The sequence below is a fragment of the Dendrobates tinctorius genome, unplaced genomic scaffold, assembly GCF_039654945.1.
Source record: "Dendrobates tinctorius isolate UK_male_01 unplaced genomic scaffold, ASM3965494v1 ptg000021l, whole genome shotgun sequence".
Classification (NCBI taxonomy): Eukaryota; Metazoa; Chordata; class Amphibia; order Anura; family Dendrobatidae; genus Dendrobates; species Dendrobates tinctorius.
Window position 1 is genome coordinate 2711402 of NW_027361689.1, and position 27088 is coordinate 2738489.

Here is a 27088-nt window from a genome sequence, read left to right on the forward strand (position 1 = left end):
CACTCCCATCATTGCCTGCTCCATCACCCCATCACTCCCATCATTGCCTTCCCCCCATCACTCCCATCATTGCCTTCTCCATCACCCCATCACTCCCATCATTGCCTACTCCCATCATTGCCTGCTCCATCACCCCATCACTCCTATCATTGCCTTCTCCCCATCACTTCCATCATTGCCTGCTCCATCACCCCCATCATTGCCTGCTCCATCACCCCATCACTCCCATCATTGCCTTCTCTCCATCATTGCCTTCTCCCCATCAATGCCTTATTTCCATCACCCCCCATGGCCTTCTCCCATTACCCCTCATGGCCTTCTCCCATCACCCCGGGCATCATGGCCTTCTCTCCTCATCACAGTCTTCTCATGTCCGCATCTCCTCCAGGGCCAGGCTAACCTACACACACACACACACACACACACACACATACACACATACATACACACAGACATACATACATACACACACAGACACACACACAGACATACACACAGACAGACATACACATATACACACACACATACATACACACACATACACACACACACATGCATACACACAGACACAGACATACATACACACACAAATACACACAGACATACATACACACATACATACACACACATACATGCACACAGAGACACACACATATACACATACATACACACATACATACACACACAGACATACACACATACATACATACACACAGACACACATACATACATACAGACACACATACATACACATACACACAGACATACACACACATACAAACATACATACACACATACATACACACACATACTCACACACACACAGACATACACACAGACATACACACACAGACATACACACATACAGACATACACACATACACACAGACATACACACAGACACACAGACACACACACACATACATCATACACACATACATACACACAGACACACACACACATACATCATACACACATACATACACACATACACACACACAAGTGACTGACTGACCTGCGGCTGCAGCCACCGTCCGGTCGGCGCCACAGGCACAGTGAGTGAGACAGTCTGTCTCCTCCTCCCCCACAGCAGCAGCGCAGCACAGCGTGACTGACGCTGATATCATCTCACCTCAGGCTCAGGGCTGGCTCCTCTCCTCCTTGCGCCTGGCGCTCCACATCGCTAAATTGAATAATTAGCCATGCGGTACTGGAGGGGCCCCCTCTCCCCTGGGGCCCCCGTGCAATGCACGGGCGGTAGGTCTTCCCCTGGGGTAGCGCCGATCGGAGCCGGGGCCCCGGGCCCCTATATGGGCCGGGCCCCAAAGCCACCGCTTAGGCTGCTACCCCGGTAGTTACGCCAGTGGGCACCAGACACCTGTTCCTTTAGTGATAATCTCCTGCTGATAAAACACTGATTTTATTAAAATACAACACACAGCCTAGTAAGTGACACATCACTGGAATCAGGCGATCAGCCCCTATTTCATGTTGTTAACAGATTACATAGCAAAAACCTGTTGACAGATTCACTTTAATATTGGTCTCTTTGTGTCTATATCAGAAAATATGTACACGTCATTAGAATCAATCAGTTTGTATATTCCATAAACACTTTTTTTAACTTGTGATACGTATGTGCATATGTGGCGCCCCTGAGGCTCAGTTGCCACAGAGGTACTACACCTCCTCCTGAGGTGTGGTGCCCCACCATCCAGGTAAGGTGGAGACACCTGACCACACTCCAACACCTGCACCCCGCACCACAAAGTAGTGTAGCAAAGCACCTTCGGCGCTCCCTGCTTGGAGTATAGCAAAGCACCCATTGGTGGCTCCTTGCTTGGAACACGAAACGTGCTGGGAGGTGGGTGGAGTTAGTTTACATTACAAGGAGCGGGAAGAGTGTAGGATTAGAGGTCACTTGGTTAGAGGGTTGGAGAGAAGAAGATCCCTGGAGAGAGGGATAGATGGATGGAGGTGCTGCAGCAGATCCCAGTGACCTGGGTCTGCTGACACGGGAAGGGAAGAGAGAGAGCAACATAGACTGAAAGCCTGATTCTTGGACTCTGGAAGCCGCTGGGTGTTGTCCTCAGGTATATTTGATTTGGTCTTTACCATCATTGTGGCACCATTTATGGTGTATCTGTATAACTATGGGAATGTGCTCTATATTTGCTAGCTATTTCTAATTGAGGACATTGGGGATTTGTGCATATATTAAGACACTATTAGATTACCACCTTTGACTGGCTTTCCATTTTCCAGCCCCTTTGCTGCTGTGCCCATTTGGTATGGTTATGACACTACACATCCCTGTACCCCTATCTGTCCATAATCTTCTATTTGTTGTTATTTGTAATTAATTATACTAATAAATTTACATTTTATGACATCAAGTGTGGACCTCTTCATCGCGGTTTTCTGGAGCTTTGCTCACGTTTTTTTTGTATAATTGAGGCAGGAGGCGTTATGGAAGTTAAACTGGCAGCATGCCCCAGAGGGGCCTACGCCATGGGCACCTCTAGTCCCGGTACCTTCCCCCTTGGTACCCACCACCGCCGCACTGGACTTTTCTCAGGCAGCGCCCGTTTACATCTCTACGCTATCAGTACAGTTGGTCGTGTCCTGTACGGGAGAGCCTCCGGAGGGCCCGGGAGCTGAAGCAGTGCTCCCGCCTGGACCTGACGTGGCCGCGCAGGTCCCACCGAGGACTCCTGCTGATCCAGAGCCGCCATCTGCTCCACCACCACCGACATCCGGGCAGAATGCCCCTGTGGTAATCCCTGCAGCTGCCCACCGCTTCAAGCCTGCACCGGAGCCGGAACACCGCCAGGAGGCCCAAGGTACGTCTGCTGTCCCTGCACCTGGGAAGGCCCTGGGGTGTATGCCCATGGCAGCATCAGGACAGGTCGTGCTGGACCTTGTATGGGACCGGGACTCTGATCCCTGGAGGGGAACGTCTGAACCCCTAGCGGTGGTACCCTTCTCCATAGTGGGTAAAAGCAGGTCCCGGGAAAAGGAAGAATCTTACTACCAGCAGACCCTCCGCAAGTTGGCAGCGGAACAGAGGTAGAGGGAGCAGCAGAGACTGGCGGCGCTAGGCCCTCATCTGGACCGGAAGGAGAAGGTCCGTGCTGGTCACTACGGTCCCCGGGACTCAGCTGGATGGGGACAGGTCCTCAATGAAAATCAAGAGAAAGGATTCGGGTTCATTGCAGACCCCAAGAGGATCAGTGACTTGTTCTTCAGCAGGAGGGATGTCGAGTCACTCCGGAGGAAGGGACACCCTGCTAGAGATCTACAAGCGGGGGAGTATGTGACCTTCACCCGGCATGAGGGGTTAAGAGGATGGTACGCCATGAACATCCGCCGCATCCCTGAAGAATTTATTGCGGTCTATAAAAAGGAGAAGGTGTATGTACCCCCAGCGGGAATACCCCCTGCAGTGGTGATCACCCCTGCCAAGGAACCTCAGGCCGCAACCCACCTAGCTGTCACCACCTCGTCCTATATGAATCCGTCTGCAGGAAGAGGATGTCAAGAGATTCTCCCCTGGAAGCAGCAGCCAAGAAAACCAGCTTCCAGTAATCCAGGAGGGGATCACTAGCCATACCTTTGATTTAAACTAACTTTTGTTGCCCAGGAGGGTATTAGCAGTTTCCAGTTTTTCTATTTTTTCTATTTTTGATTATGATGTTTATTTGTTGATCCCGTTGTTGCCCAGTTTTTTTAGCAGTGTTCTTCTATTACTTGAACTGTGGAGATCATGGACGCTGAGTGATCCAGAACTGTAAATGTAAATAGTTTGCGCCTCTTTAGGTGCTTTCTCTTGGTTTTACATAGGAACCTCACCTTGGAATAAGGACTACCTCATTATAAGGACATTTTCAGACATGATGGCCGGACCAATGTCTACTCTTTGCACTTATGAATAATGCTTAGTATTTTTGAACTAGAAATTGGAAAGTGATAGTGTGTAGTGAAAGTATTAATGACAGCTTTCATAGGGTTTAATTGAGAAAGAAATATAGTGAATGTTTTACCATGTTTTAATAAACATGTGAGAATTGAGCAATGATATGCAGATGATGAATCAGACACCAGCAGTTGTCACTTGAGAGTAAGAAGAATAGAAGTAGAAAATGTGAAAGATAACAGAAAAGAAATGTGTTGCTAGAAAATGTGTTCTGATAGTGAATTTGCTTCCATAGCACTTTAAATTAGGTAGAATAACTTCAAATAGCGATAGACAGTTAAATAGTTTGTAACGTTCAAGAAACAGTGCCTCCCACATTGGGACGTTTAGTGTAAGACATGTTTATTATGCAATATAAAAATTTTGTATGTTCCTCTACTGTCAACTGTGTTTGCCTTGCAGCCCGCGGACGTGCTGTGTTTAACGGGGGGGTATGTGGCACCCCTGAGGCTCAGTCGCCACAGAGGTACTACACCTCCTCCTGAGGTGTGGTGCCCCACCATCCAGGTAAGGTGGAGACACCTGACCATACTCCAACACCTGCACCCCACACCACAAAGTAGTGTAGCAAAGCACCTTCGGCGGCTCCCTGCTTGGAGTATAGCAAAGCACCCATTGGTGGCTCCCTGCTTGGAACACGAAACGTGCTGGGATGTGGGTGGAGTTAGTTTACATTACAAGGAGCGGGAAGAGTGTAGGATTAGAGGTCAGTTGGTTAGAGAGTTGGAGAGAAGAAGATCCCCGGAGAGAGGGATAGATGGATGGAGGTGCTGCAGCAGATCCCAGTGACCTGGGTCTGCTGGCACGGGAAGGGAAGAGAGAGAACAACATAGACTGAAAGCCTGATTCTCCATAGAAAGAAAGATTAGTACGGAACGTGAGGAGTAAAAGAGGACAGAGGACGTGGGTTAGAAGGGAACCCTTCCTAGAAGTTCTAAGCGCAAGGCCGGGGCCCGGTCCCCAAGGTTGTATGGATACTAATGGTCCTGCAGCAGACACCGGAGGAATAGAAGTAGTGACCACTTTATTCCCACACAAGACTTGGGGGCACAACAGCAACTGGATAGTGAGCCGGGACTTAGTAGCAAGGAGTCCCCGAAGCAGGCTACAGCTGTCTGCCGTACAAGTAGAGTTCATAGGAACATCGGACAGGAGGAACTCCAGTGTAACTCAGTACTAGGAGTACTTCATTTAAAGGCGCTATAAGAGGAGACGTTCAGAAAGGCACATGTTGGCAGAGTGTTGGAAAGGAGTATTCCATCTGGCCTGGAGGTTGACTGAGTCCCTGACCCAGAGGACACGGCACGGAGGCAGGTGCCTGTTTTACAACAGACTGTGAGTAAAGCTTTGGAACTACATGCCCTGGTGTCCTCCACTTATTCCCTGCGCCATCCTGCCTAGCACAGCTGCCACCTCTGCGCCTGACACTACACCATCTACGTGTCACTTCACCTACACTGCCCTGGGACTCCAGCCTTGCCTGTGGAGGGCTGTAACATCACTGCTGCACCACACCATCTGTCCCAGAGGATCTGTCTGCAGCGTCGGCTTAGGCTGGTTTCACATTTGCGTTTTTTAGCGCTGGAAAAAAACGCACACCTGCGCATGCGTTTTTTCCCCTATATTTAACATGGGTGCGCATACCTGCGCGCTGGTAAGCGCATGTATGCGATTTTCATGCGCTGCGTTTTTTTGGGGTGTGCGTTGGGATTTTCCAGACGCAGCATGTTGCATTTTTTGGCCCTGCAAAAAAGCGCATGCGCACATATGCGCACGTTTTGCGCTAAAAATGGCCATTATAGCCTATGGATGCGCATATGTGCGCACTGGCATGCTCATGTATGCGTTTTTTTGCATATGCGTTTTTTTTTTTAAACCATGGAATTTAGGGGTTTGGGTTAGAGTTAGGGTTAGTTAAGGGGGTTTAGGGTTAGGGTTATGGTCAGGGTCAGGGTTAGGGTTGGGGTTTGGGTCAGGGTTAGGGTTAAGTATGGTTTTGTTAAGGATTAGGGTCATGGTTAGGGTCAGGATTAGGGTTAAGTATGGTTTTGTTAAGGGTTAGGGTTAGGGTTAGGGTTAGGGTCAGGGTTAGGGTTAGGGTTAGGGTTAGGGTCAGGGTTAGGGTCAGGATTAGGGTTAAGTATGGTTTTGTTAAGGATTAGGGTCATGGTTAGGGTCAGGATTAGGGTTAAGTATGGTTTTGTTAAGGGTTAGGGTCAGGGTTAGGGTTAGGGTTAGGGTCAGGGTTAGGGTTAGGGTCAGGGTTAGGGTCAGGATTAGGGTTAAGTATGGTTTTGTTAAGGATTAGGGTCAGGGTTAGGGTCAGGATTAGGGTTAGTATGGTTTTGTTAAGGGTTAGGGTCAGGGTTAGGGTTAGGGTTAGGGTCAGGGTTAGGGTCAGGATTAGGGTTAAGTATGGTTTGGTTAAGGGTTAGGGTCAGGGTCAGGGTTAGGGTTAGGGTTAGGGTCAGGGTTAGGGTTAAGTATGGTTTTGTTAAGGGTTAGGGTCAGGGTTAGGGTTAGGGTTAGGGTCAGGGTTAGGGTTAGGGTTAGGGTTAGGGTCAGGGTTAGGGTTAGGGTTAGTTAGGGTTTAGGGTTTGGGTTAGGGTTAAGTATGATTTGGTTAAGGGTTAGGGTCAGGGTTAGGGTTAGGGTTAGGGTCAGGGTTAGGGTTAGGGTTAGGGTCAGGGTTAGGGTTAGTAAAGTCATGGTTTGGGTAGTGTGAGGGGCCACCTAAAAATGTTGGAAAAAAACGCAAACGCGGTAAAAACGCGCTAAAAACGCATACAAACGCATAAAAACGCTGCGTTTTTTTCATGCATGCTCATAAAAATGCTTGAAAAAAACGCAGCAGTTGTATGCTTATGTATGCGTTTTTTCAATGCGTTTTTTTGCGGGAAAAACGCGCTGCAAAAAAAAGCAAGTGTGAAACTAGCCTTACATCTTCATTGCCGAACACCAGAGGTGGCGTCACGAATCACTTATAAACTTTCATCACCATAAGCACACTGAACAACCCCTTTTACAATGGGCGCCCAGGGCCACGGGCCGGGTTACAGCTGCCGTGACATCTCCCATTGAAGCTCATCGGGCCCGATACCGAGTACCCCACAGCCCTGGGAGGGCAACCCACATATATACTGTACTACATATACATCACTGTGGCAGTACAAGCAAAGTAAAAATGCTTTAAAAAAAGAAGTCCTAATAGTTTATTGTTATCAATTAACAAAGTGAATGAACAAAGGGGAAATTGAAATCAAGTCAATATTTGGCATGACCATTAATTGCTCTCAAAACAACATCAAATCATCATTTTTAGGTACAACTTGTAGGCAGTTTTTAAAGAAAGTTGGCAAGGAGGTTGTTCCAAACATCTTGGAAAAGTAACCACAGATCTTCTATGGACAGGAAATAAGAAAAAAAACAACAACTTTTCCCTACAAGGCATTTTACAATTAGGTAAATATAATTTGGGAAGAACAATAGCACATGACAAATTGAACAAAATGAAGAAGCAGTGTGTAAAATATTAAGTACACCCCATGAATCAATAGCTTGTAGAATAGTTTTTAGTAGCAATAACTTGGAGTAATCATTTTCTATTTGACTATCAGTTTCTCTGTTTTGCAGGAATTTTGTCCCACTCTTCTTTACACCTTTAGATAAGTTTATCAACTGTTGGCGGGCATTTGCTTATGAATAGTTTCTTTAAGATCCCGCCACAACATTTCTATTCGGTTCATGTCTAGACTTTTCCACTATAACACCTTGATTCTTTTTTTTCCAGCCATTCTGATGTAGATTTGCCTTGGGATTGATGCCTCGCTGCATGACCAAGTTTCAGCCAAAAGTAGCTTTTGAATAAATGACCTCACATTTGACTTTAGATTACTTTGGTATTCAGAGTTCATGGTCAACTCAAGCACTGCAATGTGCTCAAGTCAGATGCAACTTTGCTAACTTTAGCCTGCTGTCTATTTTTAGAAAGAAAAGGTTTTCTCTAATAAACTTACCAAAGAAGGTAGGCTAACCCTATAATGAAAGAAAAACACACAGGCAGAAAACAGAAAAATAAATTTTATGTAAAAAAAAAAATCACTCCCCGGTCCATCAATTTATTTTTGGAAAAAAAAAAAAACCATGCAGGTCCACAGCAGTCCTGGGAATCCACCGTTGTCCACAAATAGAAACTTGAAAAAAAAAACTATACGAGTGAAATAAAGACAAGACACTGTCCCTCATTCACCAATTTATTAGAAAACAAAAAATTCCCATGCAGATCCGACGTAGTCCATCACGTTCCCTGAATCCGACATCAAAAGGCTATGGAGCCTTGTTCTGAGAACCAAGCACTTAAGGCTATGATGAGTGGTGATGCCAGTAACAAGACTGCTTATCAGAGTCGCCGAGTCCACAGTAGAATGGCCCCATATAGTGCTCCACAGTATAATGACCCTATAGAGTGCTCCACAGTATAATGGTCCCATATAGTGCCCCCCAGTATAATGGTCCCATATAGTGCCCCACAGTATAACAGCCCTATATTGTTCCCCACAGTGTAAAAGCCCCATACAGTGCCTCACAATATAATGACCTCATTCAGTGCCTCTTGGTATAATGGCCCCATACAGTGCCCCACAGTATAATGGCCCTACATAGTGCCCTACAGTATAATGGCCCCATGTAGTGCTCCACAGTATAATTACCTCATACAGTGCCCCACACTATAATGGCCTCATACAGTACCCCACAGTATAATGGCCTCATACAGTACCCCACAGTATAATGGCCTCATACAGTGCCCCACAGTATAATGGCCTCATATAGTGCTCCGCAATGTAATGGCCCCATATAGTGCATCCTGGTATATGTCCCCCCATTTTGGTATAGGGCTCCATCCTGGTACATGTTGTCATCCTGGCATATGGCCCCTATGCTCGTATATGTCCCTCCATCCTGGTATATAGCCCCCATCCTGGCATATGGCTTTATCATATGTCTCGCCATCCTGGTGTATGTCCCTCCATCCTGGTATATGTCCCTCCATCCTGGTATATGGCCCCCTTCCTGGTGTATGCCCCTCCAACCTGGTATATGGCCCCTCCATCCTGGTATAAGGCCCCCATCCTGGTGTATGCCCCTCCATCCTGGTATATGACCCCTCCATCCTGGTATATGGCCCCATCCTAGTATATGTCCCTCCATCCTGGTATATGTCCCCATTATTTTATAGATTCATCATCCTGGTATATGTCCCTCCATCCTGGTATATGTCCTATCCTAGTGTATGTTCCTCCATCCTGGTATATGTTCCTCCATCCTGGTATATGGCCCCGATCCTGGTGTATGCCCCTCCAACCTGGTATATGGCCCCTCCATCCTGGTATATGGCCCCTCCATCCTGGTATATGTTCCTCCATCCTGGTATATGGCCCCGATCCTGGTATGTGCCCCTCCATCCTGGTATATGGCCCCTCCATCCTGGTATTTGCCCCCCCCATCTTGGTATATGGCCCCATTCTGGTATCTGTCCCTCCATCCTGGTATAAGGTAAAACAGAGAAGAACCCTTTTAAAAAAATAAGACTATCCAGACCTCTTAGAAGGAAATCTTGTGGGTGGTGCATGAGCAGAAAAATGCAGATCCAGGTGCTTTTCACAAAATTAGAATATCATCAAAAAGTTAATTTATTTCAGTTCTTCAATATAAAAAGTGAAACTCATATATTATATAGAGTCATTACAATCAGAGTGATCTATGTCAAGTGTTTATTTCTGTTAATGTTGATAAAAAATGACCCAAAAGTAGGGATGTGCGAGTAGTCAAGTATTCGGACTCGCTGTACTCGTTACGAGTACCTCCTAATACTCGGGTACTCGTAACAAGTAGCGAGTCCAATGTAAGTCTATGGTAAATGCGAGTAATGGGCTGTGTGTGTGTGTTTGGCTGGGCGGGGACTGTGCGACGACTGTGCCAGGCTGTGCGGGACTGTGCTGGCCTGTGAGAAGACTGTGCCGGGCTGTGCGGGACTGTGCTGGCCTGTGAGAAAACTGTGCCTGGCTGTGCGGGACTGTGCTGGCCTGTGAGAAGACTGTGGCGGGCTGTGTGGGACTGTGCTGGCCTGTGAGAAGACTGTGCTGGGCTGTGTGGGACTGTGCTGGCCTGTGAGAAGACTGTGCCTGGCTGTGCGGGACTGTGCTGGCCTGTGAGAAGACTGTGGCGGGCTGTGCTGGCCTGTGAGAAGACTGTGACGGGTTGTGCGGGACTGTGCTAGCCTGTGAGAAGACTGTGCCGGGCTGTGCGGGACTGTGCTGGCCTGTGAGAAGACTGTGCCGGGCTGTGCGGGACTGTGTTGGCCTGTGCTAAGACTGTGCCGGGCTGTGCGGGACAGTGCTGGGCCTTGCAGGTACTGTGCAGGGACTATGCCGGGCTGTGCGGGACTGTGCTGGGCTATGCGGGTACTGTGTGGGGATTATGCCGGGCTGTGTGGGACTGTGCTGGGCTTTGCAGGTACAGTACGGGGACTATGCGGGGCTGTGTGGGACTGTGCTGGCCTGTGCGGGGACTGTGCGGGGCTGTGCGGGTACTGTGTGGGGACTATGCCGGGCTGTGTGGGACTGTGCTGGGCTTTGCAGGTACTGTACGGGGACAATGTGCAGGGACTGTGCGGGGACTGTGCTGGGCTGTGCGGGGACTGTGCCAGGCTGTGCGGGACTGTGCTGGGCTGTGCGGGGACTGTGCGGGGACTATGTCGGGCTGTGTGGGACTGTGCTGGACTGTGCTGGGCTGTGCGGGGACTGTGCTGGGCTGTGCGGGGACTGTGCGGGCTGTGCCGAATATTGCGAGGCGAGTAGTGAAATACTCGCCAGGATTCGAGTACTGCGAGTACTGCATTACTCGCCGAGTATCGAATCCTAACGAGTATACTCACTCATCCCTACCCAAAAGTTATTATCTCAGTAAATTAGAATAATTAACAAAAACACCTACAAAGGTTTCCTAAGCGTTTAAAAAGGTAATTTAGTCTGTTTCAGTAGTCTCCACAATCATGGGGAAGATTGCTGACTTGACAGATGTCCAGAAGGCAGTCACTGACACACTCCACAAGGATGGTAAGCCACAAAAGGTCATTGCTAAATAAGCTGGCTGTACACAGAGTGCTGTATCCAAGCATATTAATGGAAAGTTGATTGGAAGGAGAAAGTGTGGTAGAAAAAGGTGAACAAGCAACATTTCAAATTTTAAAATCATTTTTCAAGCAAGTATTATAAAGTACCGTATATACTAGCGTATAAGCCGAGGCACCTAATTTTGCCACGGAAATCTGGGTAAGCTTATTGACTCGAGTATAAGCTGGGTATGCACTGTCCCCTCATCCCTGTCTGGTATGCATGGCTTCCCCCGTCGCTGTCCTGCTATGCGTGGCTCCCCCTGTCCCGTCGTTGTATATATGGCTTCCCCGGTCCCGTAGTTGAATGTATGGATCCCCCTGTCCTGTCGTTTTATATATGGCTCCCCCGGTCCCGTAGTTGAATGTTTGGCTCCCCGATCCCGTCATTGTATGCATGGCTCCCCCGGTCCCGTGTTGTATGCATGGCTCACCCCTTCCTTTCCTGGTATGCATGCTTCAAAAAAACCCCATCTTACTCACCCTCCTCCAGCATGCCATCGCAGGCGCAGCACCTCGTTCTGGCTTCCAGCAGCGCTTCCTGTAGTGAGCTACCGGTGTCGGGAACAATGGAGATGCAGCGACGGGGCGAGGAGGGTGAGTATGATGTCTTCCGGAAGCCGGCAGCTGCAGTTGTCACTGCTATAAGAAAAATTAATATTCACTTCTCTTTAGCAGTGGCACAGTTACAACCACAGCCACTGGCTTCTGCCGCTTATGACTCGTGTATAAGCCGAGGGGGTTGTTTTCACCACAAAAAATGTGCTGAAAATCTCAGCTTATACACAAGTATATACGGTATTCTAATTTATTGAGATAATGAGTTTTGGGTTTTCATTGACTGTAAGCCATAATCATCAACATGAACAGAAATAAACACTTGAAATAGATCACTCTTTGTGTAATGACTCTATATAATATATGAGTTTCACTTTTTTGTATTGAAGAACTGAAATCAATTAACTTTTTGATGAGATTCTAGTTTTGTGAGAAGCGCCTGTACCTGTGCCCACAATTTGAAGGCCGTTATACAAAAGAATGGCATATGTGAGATTTCCTTCACAACCAGATGAAGACACTGAGCCAGCAAGGTGTCAGTCAAGTATAACAGGATGGTGCTTGGTGGGGGATAGAGCTGGGGGGCTCCGGAAGTCCTTTGTAATGCTCAACACACTTTCATGCTCATTTACATATGGATTAAAACTGCAATTCCTCAGTAATGAAAATACAGATTGCCAACATAAAGAAATGTAATACCTCACCATCTTAAAATCTACAGTATATGCCCAGATAAATGGTTTAAGAGGAGGGAGAAATTTTCTTGACAATTTTCTTTTAAGGTCACGTTCACACGCTCAGTATTTGGTCAGTATTTTACATCAGTATTTGTAAGTCAAAACCAGGAGTGGAACAATCAGAGGAAAAGTATAATAGAAACACATCACCACTTCGGGATTTATCACCCACTCCTGGTTTTAGATTACAAATACTGATCTAAAAAACTGACCAAATACTGAACGTGTGAACGTGGCATAAGACTAAGGCTACTTTCACACATCAGGTTTTCGGCGTCAGGCGCGATCCGGCGTCGTGCCGGAACGCCGGATCCGGCAAATGTTTCGTAAAACCTGATGTGACGGATCCGGTTTTCTGCCGGATCCGTCTTTTTCTTGACAGACAAAACCGGATCCGTCTCATCCGGTTCATCCGTTTTTCTATCCGTTTTTCGACGGATTACGCCGGATCCGGTTTTTAAAATTGACCCTTGTGGCCTTCCGAACGGGATTGGCTACTGGAAAACTATATATAGCATGTTCCTACAGCCCTTCTTTGACAGGTTGTAGAGGAGAAAGTGCAGGTTGGAGAGAAGAGCAAGTTTACTGGCGAAGATGGATGTTGTCATTGGAAATATTTTGAAGAATTTGGCGGATTTTATAGCGGAGGCGAATCGTTTGAGGGTGATTGTTCTGGAGAAGGAGAGAGCGAGACAGCAGCGCATCAGGCATCGTAGACGACGTTTGTGGATCCACCCCATCACAGCCAAGAGAATGACGCGTGGGGTCTATTCTACACTCTGCATGGACCTTCGACGAAACCCGGATACATTTTTTGGATATGTTAGGATGAAAATGGAGAATTTTGATTACTTGGTGGAGCGCATTGCACACCTCATAAAAAAAGCGGACACCTATTGCCGCTTCTCTGTTTCACCCGCAGAGCGTCTGATGGTGACTTTAAGGTAAGCCACATTTATTCGATATGCTCGCATCAGAGCACACTTTCACTGCAATCTTGTTGGTGGTAGTTTGTATCTCCAAGTGTTATAGGTCAGTTTTGGTATGTAATGCTGTGAGTTAAAACTAATTTATTGTTTTTTAATTCCCCACAGATTTCTTGCAACTGGAGAATCCCTTTCGTCACTGCATTTCCAGTACAGACTCGGGATTTCCACCATATCTGGAATTGTGAAGTACACATGCCGTGCACTGTGGGACTCCTTAGCTGAAGAGTTTTTACCAGAGCCCACAACAGAGAGGTGGATTGAAATTGCTGACAAGTTTCAACAGATATGTCAGTTTCCAAACTGCTTGGGCGCTGTGGACGGGAAACATATCCGCATTGTAAAGCCAGCTGGATCGGGATCGGAATATTTCAATTACAAGAAATATTTTTCAATTGTCCTCATGGCCATCGCTGACGCGGAATACAAATTTATTGCGGTTGATATTGGGGCCTATGGCCGCTCCAATGACTCTCAAGTTTTCAAACTGTCTGCCATGGGGCGTAAACTGTATGGAAACACCTTCCAGTTCCCACCACCTAGACCGCTGCCGCAAACATCTGGTCCACCTATGCCATTTGTCTGTGTAGGGGATGAAGCCTTCCAGCTGTCAGAACACCTTTTGAAACCGTACTCTAGCAGAGGATTGACAAGACCAAAACGCATTTTTAATTACCGCCTCACAAGAGCAAGAAGAATGGTTGAATGTACCTTTGGTATTCTGACAGCCAAATGGCGGGTCCTATTGACTGCGATCAACCTCAAGACAGAAACTGTGGACGAGGTGATCAAAGCGTGCGTGGTACTCCACAATTTTGTTATCTGCAAGGAACCCATTTCCATTGAGGACACCTCTGAAGAAACCACCTTGCAAGATTACCATGACATTACCACTAGAAGTTCTGTGACGGTTTCAGTAATGAGGGACAATTTTGCACTATACTTTATGTCACCTCAAGGCAGAGTACACTGGCAGGATGACAGAGTGTGAAAGATTTGTGCCCTAACCAAACTTGTGTACCTTCTGTACCAACAGTATATACCTTTGCCAACCAAAGTTGGCTATCTTGTCATGGTCTCTATTTTTAGCTTTAGGCCACAGGTGTGTACCTGGTTGTGTTTTATGCAAAGTATTTCACCTTTTAACAAAAGTTGTGTACATTGTTAGGAAATCACCAACAATAAACACAACTTTTTAGGTGAAATACTTTGCTTCAAACACAACCAGGAACACAACTGTGGCAAAAAGCTAAAATTTACCCACAGTTATGTAGAGTCGGTGATGGGGCGAGCTGGGGGGGTGGTCCCTCTTTCACTACCGCGCAGAGATGACACAGAGACAAGATGGAGGCAGGTACTGGGTGCAACAGGTCCAAGTTTATTTCTTCACTTGCCGTCCGCCTGACGGCCTCCGCAGCACACCGCACATTTCTTCACTTATCGGCCCTCCGTTTCTAGAGCCGTTTACACACCGTACTTTTACAATAGGGACGTACATATGCGTACCGTCCCTCCTTTACTGTTTGACGCTCCTGACAGGTCCGCCACTGTGGCCGCCCTAGGCCCAATAACCAACAGCGCTTTCACTGGTCAGTCGTCGTGTCCAATACGGTATATATCACTCACTGCCTCGTCTCTTCTGCGGTATCTTCCTGTCAGGACCACCCCCCTGACGTTTCCTCTCCTCAGTCCCCTTGGTCGGATTCTCCTCAGAGCGCACAGACTGGCGCAGTCATCCTGTCACCTGAGCTCCCCCTGGGGACTGGAACTTTCTGGAACCCTCCCTCAGTATTTATAACTCCCCCGGTTCCTTGAAACTGTCACTCTGTCACCACGCCCCCCATGACCAACGGTTTCTAAAACCCTAAGCTGCTGTAAAGTCCTTTGCTCACACTCCACCCTGCCATCTAATGGTCATCCCAAGGTACTGCACGTCCACTACACTTTCCTAGTTGTTTCCCCACTGTAATCACTGACTCCTACCTACACTGTGCAAACCTATCTTTCTTCACTCTGACTAGTCCGTCCGTCCGTCAGGTCACCTTCCCTACAGTTATATACCTAGTTTTGAATACCATTTCACCTTTTAAATACCCTGTATTTAACCTTTTTCGCCGCAGAAAGAAATGACAGACAACCAGTGTAAAATAATTTAACTTTTATTGAAAAATGTTTTTTTTAGTAAACTTTTTTAAAATTTTAATAAACTTGTTTAATAAAGCTTTGAAACCATAAAACTGGTCATTTTTATTTAAATACACACATTATAAATCTGTGTAGTGTGTGGTGGAAATACTGCTGGAGGGGCTGCGGGACACTTCGACACTGGGAGTGTGGAGAGAGGACTGGGATCGTGGTGGGGAAGGAACAGTTAGAGGTGAAGGTGTGGAAAAAACTACAGAATGGGTGGACATGTGGGAAGCAGAAGAGGTGGTGGGTGGTGGAGTGGAGGGTTGGGCAGGGACTGTAGGAGCAGATGATGTTGATGGCAAGTTGTATGGGGAAGGAGTTTGGTACGGGGCAGGTTGCTGGAAGTGGGGAGATGTCTGGTACGGGGCAGGTTGCTGGAAGTGGGGAGATGTCTGGTACGGGGCAGGTTGCTGGAAGTGGGGAGATGTCTGGTACGGGGCAGGTTGCTGGAAGTGGGGAGATGTCTGGTACGGGGCAGGTTGCTGGAAGTGGGGAGATGTCTGGTACGGGGCAGGTTGCTGGAAGTGGGGAGATGTCTGGTACGGGGCAGGTTGCTGGAAGTGGGGAGATGTCTGGTACTGGGGAGGTTGCTGGTACTGGGGAGTTTGCAGGTACTGGGGAGGTTGCTGGTACTGGGGAGGTTGCTGGTACTGGGGAGGTTGCTGGTACTGGGGAGGTTGCTGGTACTGGGGAGGTTGCTGGTGCTGGGGAGGTTGATGGTGCTGGGGAGGTGGATGGTGCTGGGGTGATGGATGGTGCTGGGGAGGTGGATGGTATGTAATAGGAGGGGGAGGATGGAAAGTGGCTGGAGGGGGTGTAGATGTAATAGGAGGGGGAGGATGGAAAGTGGCTGGAGGGGGTGTAGATGTAATAGGAGGGGGAGGATGGAAAGTGGCTGGAGGGGGTGCAGGTGGAGGAACTACTGTGGTGGGAGGAGGAGGTTGGGAGGTAACTTGCTGGAGAGCAGCGTGGCATGAATGCATTACATGCATCTGCTGGGCAGGAGAGAGCGTTTCCATGCGCTCCACAACAGACCTGAAAAAGGTGTGGTTTGGCGAAGATCTTGCTTCTGAATGCATGGTTTGCAGAAGTGTCTTCACCTCCAGAATGCTGGAGTTGATCTGCTGATAGCCTGCGGAGATTTGCTCTGACAAGACTTTTAGACAGTTCTGGAAAGATGCATTCAGATGCAAGAACTCTGGCGCATAAGTCTTTTCCTGACCCCTCTGCCGCTGCCGCCCAGTACCCGCAGGTGTACTAGAGGTGGCAGGGGCAGAAGGGTGGGGTAAAGGGAAAGCGATCTCCTCACCAGCAGTTTCATGTAATGTAGGCGGCCACGATGCTCCTGTGCTGGTGGATGGGACAGATGGGTCGAATGTGTGGGAAGGCTGGGAAGGTGCAGATGTACCGGGGCGGTCGAAGTGTCCCTCGGTGCCGGTCTCCTCAGGGATCGCCTCAGAAGGGTCCAATCGTGCAGGCTCCCGAGTGCTGCTCACCGTGCTGTGGAATAAAGAGAAAAAAAACCAATTAAAATACTGACATGGTATGGCCCTGGCTGAAAAAAAAAATTTACATCTAACATTTTTTTTCACATGTGGTGTGTAATTTAATACCTTCTAGTGACCATTGTTTCCCGGAGGAACGACAGGGCTTCTGCGTACTTGTACTTGCTCCTGCGTCCTCCTGATCCACTCGGGGCCCGCATCTCTTTATTGAACTCCTTCTTGAAACGATCCCTCACAGACCGCCACCGATTCACAATTCTGTTCCCTGAAACGAGAAAGGAGTGGTTAGTATACAACATCAGTGTTTCACAAACTCCAGTCCTCATGGTCCCCAGGGGCCATGTTTTCAGGATTTCCATAGTAAATAGAAATCCTGAACACATGATCCGTGGGGACCACGAGGACTGGAGTTCAGGAAACACTGGTTTACATCAAGCAACCGGTACTGTATATACTTACGCTCTTTAATCTGGGCCCGAACATCGAGGTCCTCCCAGGGGCCCACAAGGAGCGAACAGATTTCCTCCCAGAGTCGTCGGGTAACGATAAGGTCAGCGTGGCGGCGGTCAGCCATATTCCAGAGCGGCTCCCTTTCTCTGACGAGATCGATGAGGTGATCCACATCGAGTCCTCCATCCTCACCGTCAGAGTCGGGAGCACGCTGTGAAGGCTGTTAAAGAAAAAGACAAAAATAACATAATTAGCCTCCACAAAAGAAATGAAATAAAAAGTGCAAAAAAACAAAGCAAAAATATTTATACTTACACGCTGGTGACCGCCGCGTTGCTGTCGCCGACGACCCTGGGAGGCACTGCGAGGACCTCTTGGCCGAGCATCAGATTGGGAAGACTAGAGAAGAAAACAAAAAATGTTATGTCTTTGGATGTAGGCATTTGTTTGCTGTGTGTGGTCTGCAGAACATTGTTTTCTATGTGTTGTGTGTAGTGTGATGTTGTGTTTCTGCGTTTGATGCAAAAAACTTACCAATTGTGAGCCCACTCCAGGTGTCTGTCCACCCCTTCCTTCTTCTTCTGGGAGCTCCTCTTCATCTTGTGAATCCTGTTTTGAAATAAAAGGCAATGAATAGACATATATTACAGAGAAGATGGATTTTGGAAATAAAAACTTACCGTCAAACGCTGACGATGCGAGGGAGGGCTCCCAGAAGATGATGTGCTGTCTTCCTGGTGGCCACACTCCATGCCTGTGGGTGGTGTTCCAGCTGCTGCCATTGCTGCTGCTGCTGCATCTATTGGGCGGCTGTTGAATAAAGAGAAACAAAGGGCCAATGAATATCTTGATATTCAATAGCCCTAGTTTGGAGGAATGGGGGATTTGATAATTACCGTCTCTCATCTGCTGCTGGCCTCCCCTCCTCAGCATGTTCCATTTGCTGCTCCATTTGGGGTGGTGGTGGTGCTGATGGTGCTGCAGTGGTCTCCTGCCTTCTCCTGCTGCGCTTGGTTGCTTTCTTGGGTGGCATGTTGGGTGTGGCTGTGGGTCCCACTGTCTTGCTTTTATATATGTCTTGTGGGCAGAGCTACTGAGCATGCTCAGACCAAAAAACCGGATCCTGCCGCCGGATCCGGCTTTCGCCGGATCCGGCGCATTGCGGCGCTCATAGGCTTTCATTGTGTGAAAAAGCCGGACGCGCCGGATCCGGCGTGTCCGGCTTTTTCGCCGGAGACAAAAAACGTTACAGTAGCCGTTTTTTCCAGACGCCGGATCGCGACACATTGCCGGATCCGGCGAAAACCGGATGAAACGCATGGCCATCCGGCGCGATCCGGCGCAAATGCAAGTCAATGGGGGGGAAACCGGATCCGGCATTGCATTTCGCCGGATCCGGTTTCTGTCAAAAGCGCCGGATCGCGCCTGACGGCGAAAACCTGATGTGTGAAAGAGGCCTAATCCTAGTCTAAACTAAGATTTTGCTCTCTTAAAAATTAGACAGAATTTGTAAATCTTCCCCGTTTTTTTCTATAAAATATACGAATAAAATAACTAAAATTAAATACATAAGCTAGTCCCATTAATGGTTTTGTATGAGATAAATTATTGTGCTTTTTGTCAGACATAGTGACACTATTGAAGCAAAGGCAAATTGTGTGCCACTGTTGTTTTCCTCCTCGAGTTACATGTGTTCTATAATAGAGCAGTCTGAAAACTGGGAATATTTTACTGATACTGAATTACATTTGTAGGTGATATTGGCGAAAAAGGAGAGAAAGGAGCACCGGGGAGACCAGGAAGGGTTGGCCCACCAGGAGAAAAAGGTACAAATGTCTTCCTGAATATTTGCTACATTCATAGTTTTAGCATTGGTCCTGAGAGTGTTACTAAAGGTAAGGTAATTTTTTTTAATATACAGTTAGGTCCATATATATTTGAACAGAGACAACATTTTTCTAATTTTGGTTCTAGACATTACCACAATGAATTTTAAACAAAACAATTCAGATGCAGTTGAAGTTCAGACTTTCAGCTTTCATTTGAGGGTATCCACATTAAAATTGGATGAAGGGTTTAGGAGTTTCAGCTCCTTAACATGTGCCACCCTGTTTTTAAAGGGACCAAAAGTAATTGGACAGATTAAATAATTGGAAATAAAATGTTCATTTCTAGTACTTGGTTGAAAACCCTTTGTTGGCAATGACTGCCTGAAGTCTTGAACTCATGGACATCACCAGACGCTGTGTTTCCTCCTTTTTGATGCTCTGCCAGGTCTTCACTGCGATGGTTTTCAGTTGCTGTTTGTTTGTGGGCCTTTCTGTCTGAAGTTTAGTCTTTAACAAGTGAAATGCATGCTCAATTGGATTGAGATCAGGTGACTGACTTGGCCATTCAAGAATATTCCTCTTCTTTGCTAAAACCCTGCTGTTCTGTTCCCATGTACACACAAGTGTATACACTTGTATTGCTTCTGGGTCACTATGACCCGGTTCATTAAATCTTGATTTTAGATACTCTAACTCAATTATTTTTATACCTTTTGCTTTACTAGACTGTATGGGAACATGTTTGGAAATATAAAAAAAGAAAAATGAAATTGAAATCTTTATTTTTTTTTATTCAGAAAAAACTTGGTAATAAGCAAAACGAAAAATAGCAAACTACACATATATGGTAAAAAAAAACAAACCAAAACAAGCAAATCAAACATTTTGTGAAAAAAAATTAAAGATAATAAACACTTCAATTTGAACATATTTACATGGTAATATTATTTTATGTATTCTTGCATGAAGAACAATAAACATGGGTTTTGCATAAGAATTTTTTGCATCCAGAACATGTAATACTTGTTTTATTATCCCAAGAATAAGGGCAATAGCTGCACCTTTTTCTTTTTATTCTTGAAGCACCGCTGGTAGAGGCCATGGGTGTAGAAGTGCTTGTGGAGGCCATGGTTTCACTTTCCTGAGCATGTTGCTGGATGCTCTGTACAAGGCCTGCTGCTCCTTCCGTTCTGGGTGTTACCTTTCTTTCCTCAATATACGGCCTAACCAGTGATTTTCCAAGTTCTTCTATAAAGAGTCTTTGTTTATGGAGTTTGTTTGTATTCCAATTCGGGTTGATTTCCCTCCACAACACAAAAGCATTGTATGCCGACAAATTCAGAATGTTATAAAACAGAATCATAGGCTACCGATTTGTTTTTCTTTTGCAGGTATATGTACTAATGAGCTGATCTAATGTGTCTACACCACCTTTGGTTGCATTATTAAACTCTTGGGTTGCTTTGGCTTTATGTTTTGGGTCATTGTCCATCTGTAGTATGAAACGACGACCAATCAGTTTGGCTGCATTTGGCTGGATCTGAGCACACAGTATGGCTCTGAATACCTTCGGCTGCTTCTGTCCTGTGTCACATCATCAATAAACACTAGTGACCCAGTGCCACTGGCAGCCATGCATGCCCAAGCCATCACACTGCCTCCGCCGTGTTTTACAGATGATGTGGTATGCTTTGGATCATGAGCTGTACCATGCCTTCACCATACTTTTCTCTTTCCATCATTCTGGTAGAGGTTGATCTTGGTTTCATCTGTCCAAAGAATGTTCATCCAGAACTGTGCTGACTTTTTTAGATGTGTTTAGCAAAGTCCAGTCTAGCCTTTTGATTCTTGATGCTTATGAGTGGCTTGCACCGTGCAGTGAACCCTCTGTATTTACTTTCATGCAGTCTTCTCTTTATGGTACATTTGGATATTGATACGCCTACCTCCTGGAGAGTGTTGTTCACTTGGTTGGCTGTTGTGAAGGGGTTTCTCTTCACCATGGAGATTATTCTGCGATCATCCACCACTGTTGTCTTCCGTGGGCGCCCAGGTCTTTTTGCATTGATGAGTTCACCAGTGCTTTCTTTCTTTCTTTCTCAGGATGTACCAAACTGTAGATTTTGCCACTCCTAATGTTGTAGCAATTTCTCGGATGGGGTTTTTCTGTTTTTGCAGCTTAAGGATGGCTTGTTTCACCTGCATGGAGAGCTCCTTTGACCGCATGTTTCCTTCACAGCAAAACCTTCCAAATGCAAGCACCACACCTCAAATCAACTCCAGGCCTTTTATCTGCTTAATTGAGAATGACATAACGAAGTGATTGCCCACACCTGTCCATGAAATAGCCTTGGAGTCAATTGTCCAATTACTTTTGGTCCCTTGAAAAACAGGGTGGCACATGTTAAGGAGCTGAAACTCCTAAACCCTTCATCCAATTTTAATGTGGATACCCTCAAATGAAAGCTGAAAGTCTGAACTTCAACTGCATCTGAATTGTTTTGTTTAAAATTCATTGTGGTAATGTCTAGAACCAAAATTAGAAAAATGTTGTCTTTGTCCAAATATATATGGACCTATCTGTAGTTTTTAACTAATATAATGACAGAATTGTTTGCAAAATTCTTTATTTTTTTTTAGCAAAAATTGCAATAAAAATATTCACATATTCGGCAATTCATCATAATTCTGTATGATGCACATTTACACATTGGACATGTTGATTAAGAAGGAATAATGTGTGACCATTGCCTTATGGAGGTAGGAAGTTGGTGTCAAATGGCAGTGTGCACATGTATTATACCTGTGAATATATATGTATATTATATGTGTTTATATATATATACACATACATACACACACACATACATACTGTGAGGCAGTGACTAGGGTCGCTACGTGTCCCCCAGGATGTGTAAAGAAGAATATGGAGGCCAGGGGAGTCCATTGCAGTCATAGGCATAGCTGTGATTGCAAGGCAGAATAGAAGTAAGTGTTGATCTTATGCAAACTTTTTGTCCAAGGGGGATTTGAGAAAACCTTCCATGGGCTTGTATTTTTGAAATGGACTACAGGATGGTAGTGGGATGGTCCATTTCCTTCCCCGGCCCCAGGTTTTCCATGTGGCCTAAGGCCATAGGTTCTGTTGTAAAAACCCTGCAGTAAAGAGGTGGGGTGTGTCAGTTTTGGTCTTGCAAGCCAAGTAGGCAGAGCAGAAGGCTTTGCAGAGCTCAGCCTGTGTGAGGCAACACAGGGCCAAGTGGAGCCAAAAGGCCTGGGACCCTAAGAGTACAAAGCAGTGCAGTCGCCCACGGCAACAGTCACGGACGGTCTTTGTTTTTCCGGCTGCGATCCGGAGGATACTGTGTGCTGTGCACGGTGTGTTTGGACATTAAACATGTTTTGCTGTGAACTTTCCTGTGGTCACTGCTTGTTTGTCATACCACGCCAACCCCGCTGCACTACATATGGTTCGAGAATGCGGGCAGTGTGAACTGAGGCATACCCCAAAGCGTGCTGCAGGTCAGTAATTAAGCTGGCAACGCTACAGCCCAAGCTTGCTGACAAGATAGAGGAGCTTTTGAAGCAGTTTGTCCTCGCTCAGCAGCAGCAACAAGAGCAGCACCAGCAGCACCTGCAGTGTCAGCAACGGCAGCAGGAGATATATAATCAGTAACAGCAGCAGACAAATAACCTGTTGATGCAGCAGATCGCGGCTATGCGAGAGGCGGCCCCACCAGCAATCTCAATCTGTTCAGAGGCTCGGTATAAAGTTTGGTCAGTGCTGAGGAAGATGGGTCCTGAGGATGACATGGAGGCTTTCCTCACAATGTTTGAACACACAGCAGAGTGTGAGAGCTTGCCGGTGACCCAGTGGGCTGAAATGATGGCCCCCTTCCTGACAGGAGATGCCCAGAAGGCCTACCAGGACCTCAGTCGGGATGATGCCCTGCACTATGAGAAACTGCAAGGTGAGATCCAGGCCCGACTGGGGGTTAATATATATGTGCATGCTCAACGGATGTTCCAGTGGTCTTTTGTGGAGTCTCATCCTGCCAGGTCTCAGGCATATGACTTGTTGCAGCTAGTTAAAAAATGGCTCCAGCCTGAGACCTTAAATCCATTCCAGATGGTAGAGAGGGTGGTGGTCAACCTTCTGGTGAGGGCTCTGTCAGTAGCCATACAGCGTTGGGTGGGACAAGGGGACCTGGGCATTCTGGACCAGGTGGTAGGACTGATTGAGCGGTTTACAGCCACTCAGGACTTTATATGGGACACTGCTCCACTTTGGCTGTCACGTAAGGCTCCACCAGCTCAGGAGCCTGGGAAATATCCACGACCCTCCTCTGGGGCCAATGCAGATCGGGCCTGTACTGAGGGGGTATCCCAAAAGGAGAGTGACAACAGACCCATGTCCCCTAAATCAGCCCCAAGGTTCCCGCTTGTCACAGCTATTAAGTGTTGGTGGGGTCAGGGGCCTGGATGTATGGTTGCCAACTGCCCCGTAACAACTGGGCCCATGGACTGCGGCAATACTTGTCAGGTGTCTGTGTATGCCCAGGCAGTCTGTACCACCAAGTCAGGCACTGCTGACAGCAAACCCCAACTGTGCCAGGTACTCGTCAACGGGTACCAGATGGAGGTCTTGGACTCAGGAAGCTTAGTGACTCTGGTTTATGGGTCCCTTGTTGCCGAGGACAACCCCAATGGACGTAAAGTGGGGGTAGTATGTATCCATGGGGATCTCCAAAAGTACCCGACCGCAGAGGTTACTTTTTCCACACTGTGTGGAGAAATCAAACATTTGATGGGAGTGGTGAAGAGACTTATGGGGACTGTGTTGGGAAGACTTGCCCCTTTTCTGGTCCCTGTGGGAGACCAGGGTTAACCTTCCCAAGATAAATGTTATTCCGGGAGCAGAACCCGAAGATACCAAATCAGGGATACCTGCCGTAGGGGTCGCCAACATAGGGACAGAGTGTAACCCTGATAGGCTTCCCCTAGAGATATTCGCAGAAGAGGTCGAGGAGACCCCACCGATCCCTGTGCTGGAGGTGTCCCCGGGTAAGTTCGGGACAGCTCAGCTCCAGGATCCCACCCTGACCTGGGCACGAGAAAGGGTGATGGAAATCCACCAAGAGTTGTTGTACCGGGTAGATAAAGTCTGGGATGAGGTGGTGGAACAGCTGGTGGTGCCCCAATCCTACCGTTGGATGGTGCACGACATGGCTCACACCTATCTGCTAGGAGGGCACTTGGGGGCAAAATAGACACAGGAGCGCATTCTGCAGTGGTTCTTTTGGCCTGGGGTCTACGTGGAGGTCCAGGGGTACTGTGACACATGTCCAGAGTGCCAACTATCCTCACCCACCGCAAACTACTGGAGTCCCTTGGTACCTCTGCCCATCATAGAAGTACCATTTGAGTGGACCGCTATGGATCTGGTAGGCACCATAGTGAAATTCACCCATGGCCTTCAACATATTTTGGGCATAGTGGACTACGTCACCCGGTACCCAGAGGCGATACCTCTCCACCACACATCGGCCAAGCTAATAGACCGCAAGCTATTTTCCGTGTTTTGTCGCCTTGGGTTACCAAAGGAGATCCTTACAGATCAGGGGACTCCTTTTATGTCCAAGGTAACCAGGGAGCTATGTAAGTTGCTCCAGATTAAACAGCTACGTACGTCGGTGTATCACCCACAAACCGACGAGTTTGTGGAGAGGTTTAACAAGACCCTCAAGGCCATGCTCAAAAAGGTGGTTGCCAAGGATGGGAGGGATTGGGAAATGTTATTGCCCTATCTGATGTTCGCTGTCCGTGAGGAACCACAGGCATCCACAGGTTTTTCCCCGTTCAAACTTCTGTATAGCAGACATCCAAGGGGACTGCACAATGTAGGTACGGAGACATGGGAACAGGAGCCAACTCCGCATCAGAGTGTAATTGAGCACGTGGCGAGCATGCAGGACCAGATTGCGGCAGTACGGCCCATAGTAAAAGAGCATCTACTAGATGCCCAGGCTGTGCAGAGCTACACGTACAGTAAGAGAGCCACGGTCAGGACCTTTAAAGAAGGGGACTGGGTGTTGGTACTTGTGCGCACCCCAGAGAGTAAGCTAAGGGCCATAAGAGATACGGGGGGGAAGATAGGAGAGGTGGGTAAATTATAAAGTGTATCAACCTGGAAAAAGGAAACCCGAGTAACTATACCAAGTAAACCTGCTAAATGCCTGGAAGGACTGGGAATGTTTGGTCATGGAGGCGACTCTGGATAGTACCAATGGGGATCCCGTTGGCACTGACCAAGGACACAGCAGGGTGTCAGGTTAAAATAAATGAGACTCTCACAAAACAGCAGCGGCGGGAGGCTCAGGCTCTGGTGCAGCGGAATACCGACGTATTCTCAGAACCTCCGGGGCGGACCTGTGTGATACAACATGACATTGTCACCGAGCCCCGGGTAAGGGTACGGATGAAACTGTACAGAGTGCCAGAAGCTCGAAGGCAAGCCAACACAGCCGAAGTGAAGCAAATGCTTCAATTGGGAGTCATTGAGGAGTCCCGGAGTGAGTGGGATAACCCCATTGTGCTGATCACAAAGGCAGGTCATTACGTTTTTGTAATGACTTTAGGAAATTGAATGAGGTATTGTCGAGGTATCTATTTAGGGAGGGCTAAATTAACCCTTCACGGTTGATCCAGTGATACCCAAATTAATCCACAGGGCGTTGCTAGCAACTGGGAATGACCACACGGAGACGGGGGTCTCTGTATGGGAGGATCGAGACAGATCACTAGTCCCCTTTATTTTAGTCACTTCTTTTATAATATTTTGCTTAATTATGCAAAGTTCTTAACTACCAATAGTATCATTTCACTTTATAAGCCAATAATATTGCAAGAAAACTGGAAACTGCATATATGTCCATATCCTAATAGCATAGAAAGTAGTATAATGGCATATTCTTCACCCCCGGTTCCCTTATCTTGCACCTGATGGGAACAGTCTGGTTTCATGACAGCCTGAACTTTTTCATCCAACAAAAATGGAGAAACGAAACCTTCAGAGAATGGAGAAAATGAAACTTCAGCTCTTATTTTAGTTTTAACCCTTCACAGTAAGTTTGCCGTCTATCCAATGCCCAGGGTGGACGGTCTAATTGAAAGACTGGGGAAGCCCAGTACTTCACCACGCTCGATCTCACCAAAGGTTACTGGCAGGTCCTGTTAAAGGCGTTGGCAAAAGACTGCTTTTATCACACCCAAGGGTCTCTATCAGCATGTTGTCCTGCCTTTCGGGTTACATGGGGCTCTGGTCACATTCCAGAGGTTGATGGACATTATGTTAGAGCCTCATCAGAATTACACGTTGGCCTATTTGGATGACATAGTCATCTTTAGCATCAACTGGGATACCCACCTGTCCCAAGTACAAGCAGTGCTGGAGTCTTACAGAATCGCAGGGTAAACAGCAAACCCAAAGAAATGCGCGATAGGACTCACGGAAGCCCGGTACTTAGGTTACGTGATCGGCCACAGGGTTATCAAGCCACAAGTAACAAGACTGAGGCAATTCAAAACTGGACCAAGCCATTAAGTACCAAACAGGTGAGGGCATTCCTTGGCATCATTGGGTACTACCGCTGGTTTATCCCCAATTTTGGTGGGAAATCAGCACCC

At 47.2% G+C, this 27088-nt stretch overlaps 1 protein-coding gene across 3 annotated transcripts in view; it reads left to right on the plus strand.

Moving 5' to 3' along the window:
• The window catches only part of COLEC11 (collectin subfamily member 11), a 114163-nt gene that overhangs the window by 41714 nt on the left and 45361 nt on the right, over positions 1-27088 (plus strand). For all 3 annotated transcript variants that reach the window (XM_073568100.1, XM_073568101.1, XM_073568102.1), the window contains exon 3: positions 19328-19399. In XM_073568100.1, coding sequence (XP_073424201.1) covers positions 19328-19399 — 72 coding nt within the window. The remainder of the gene's footprint in view (positions 1-19327; positions 19400-27088) is intronic.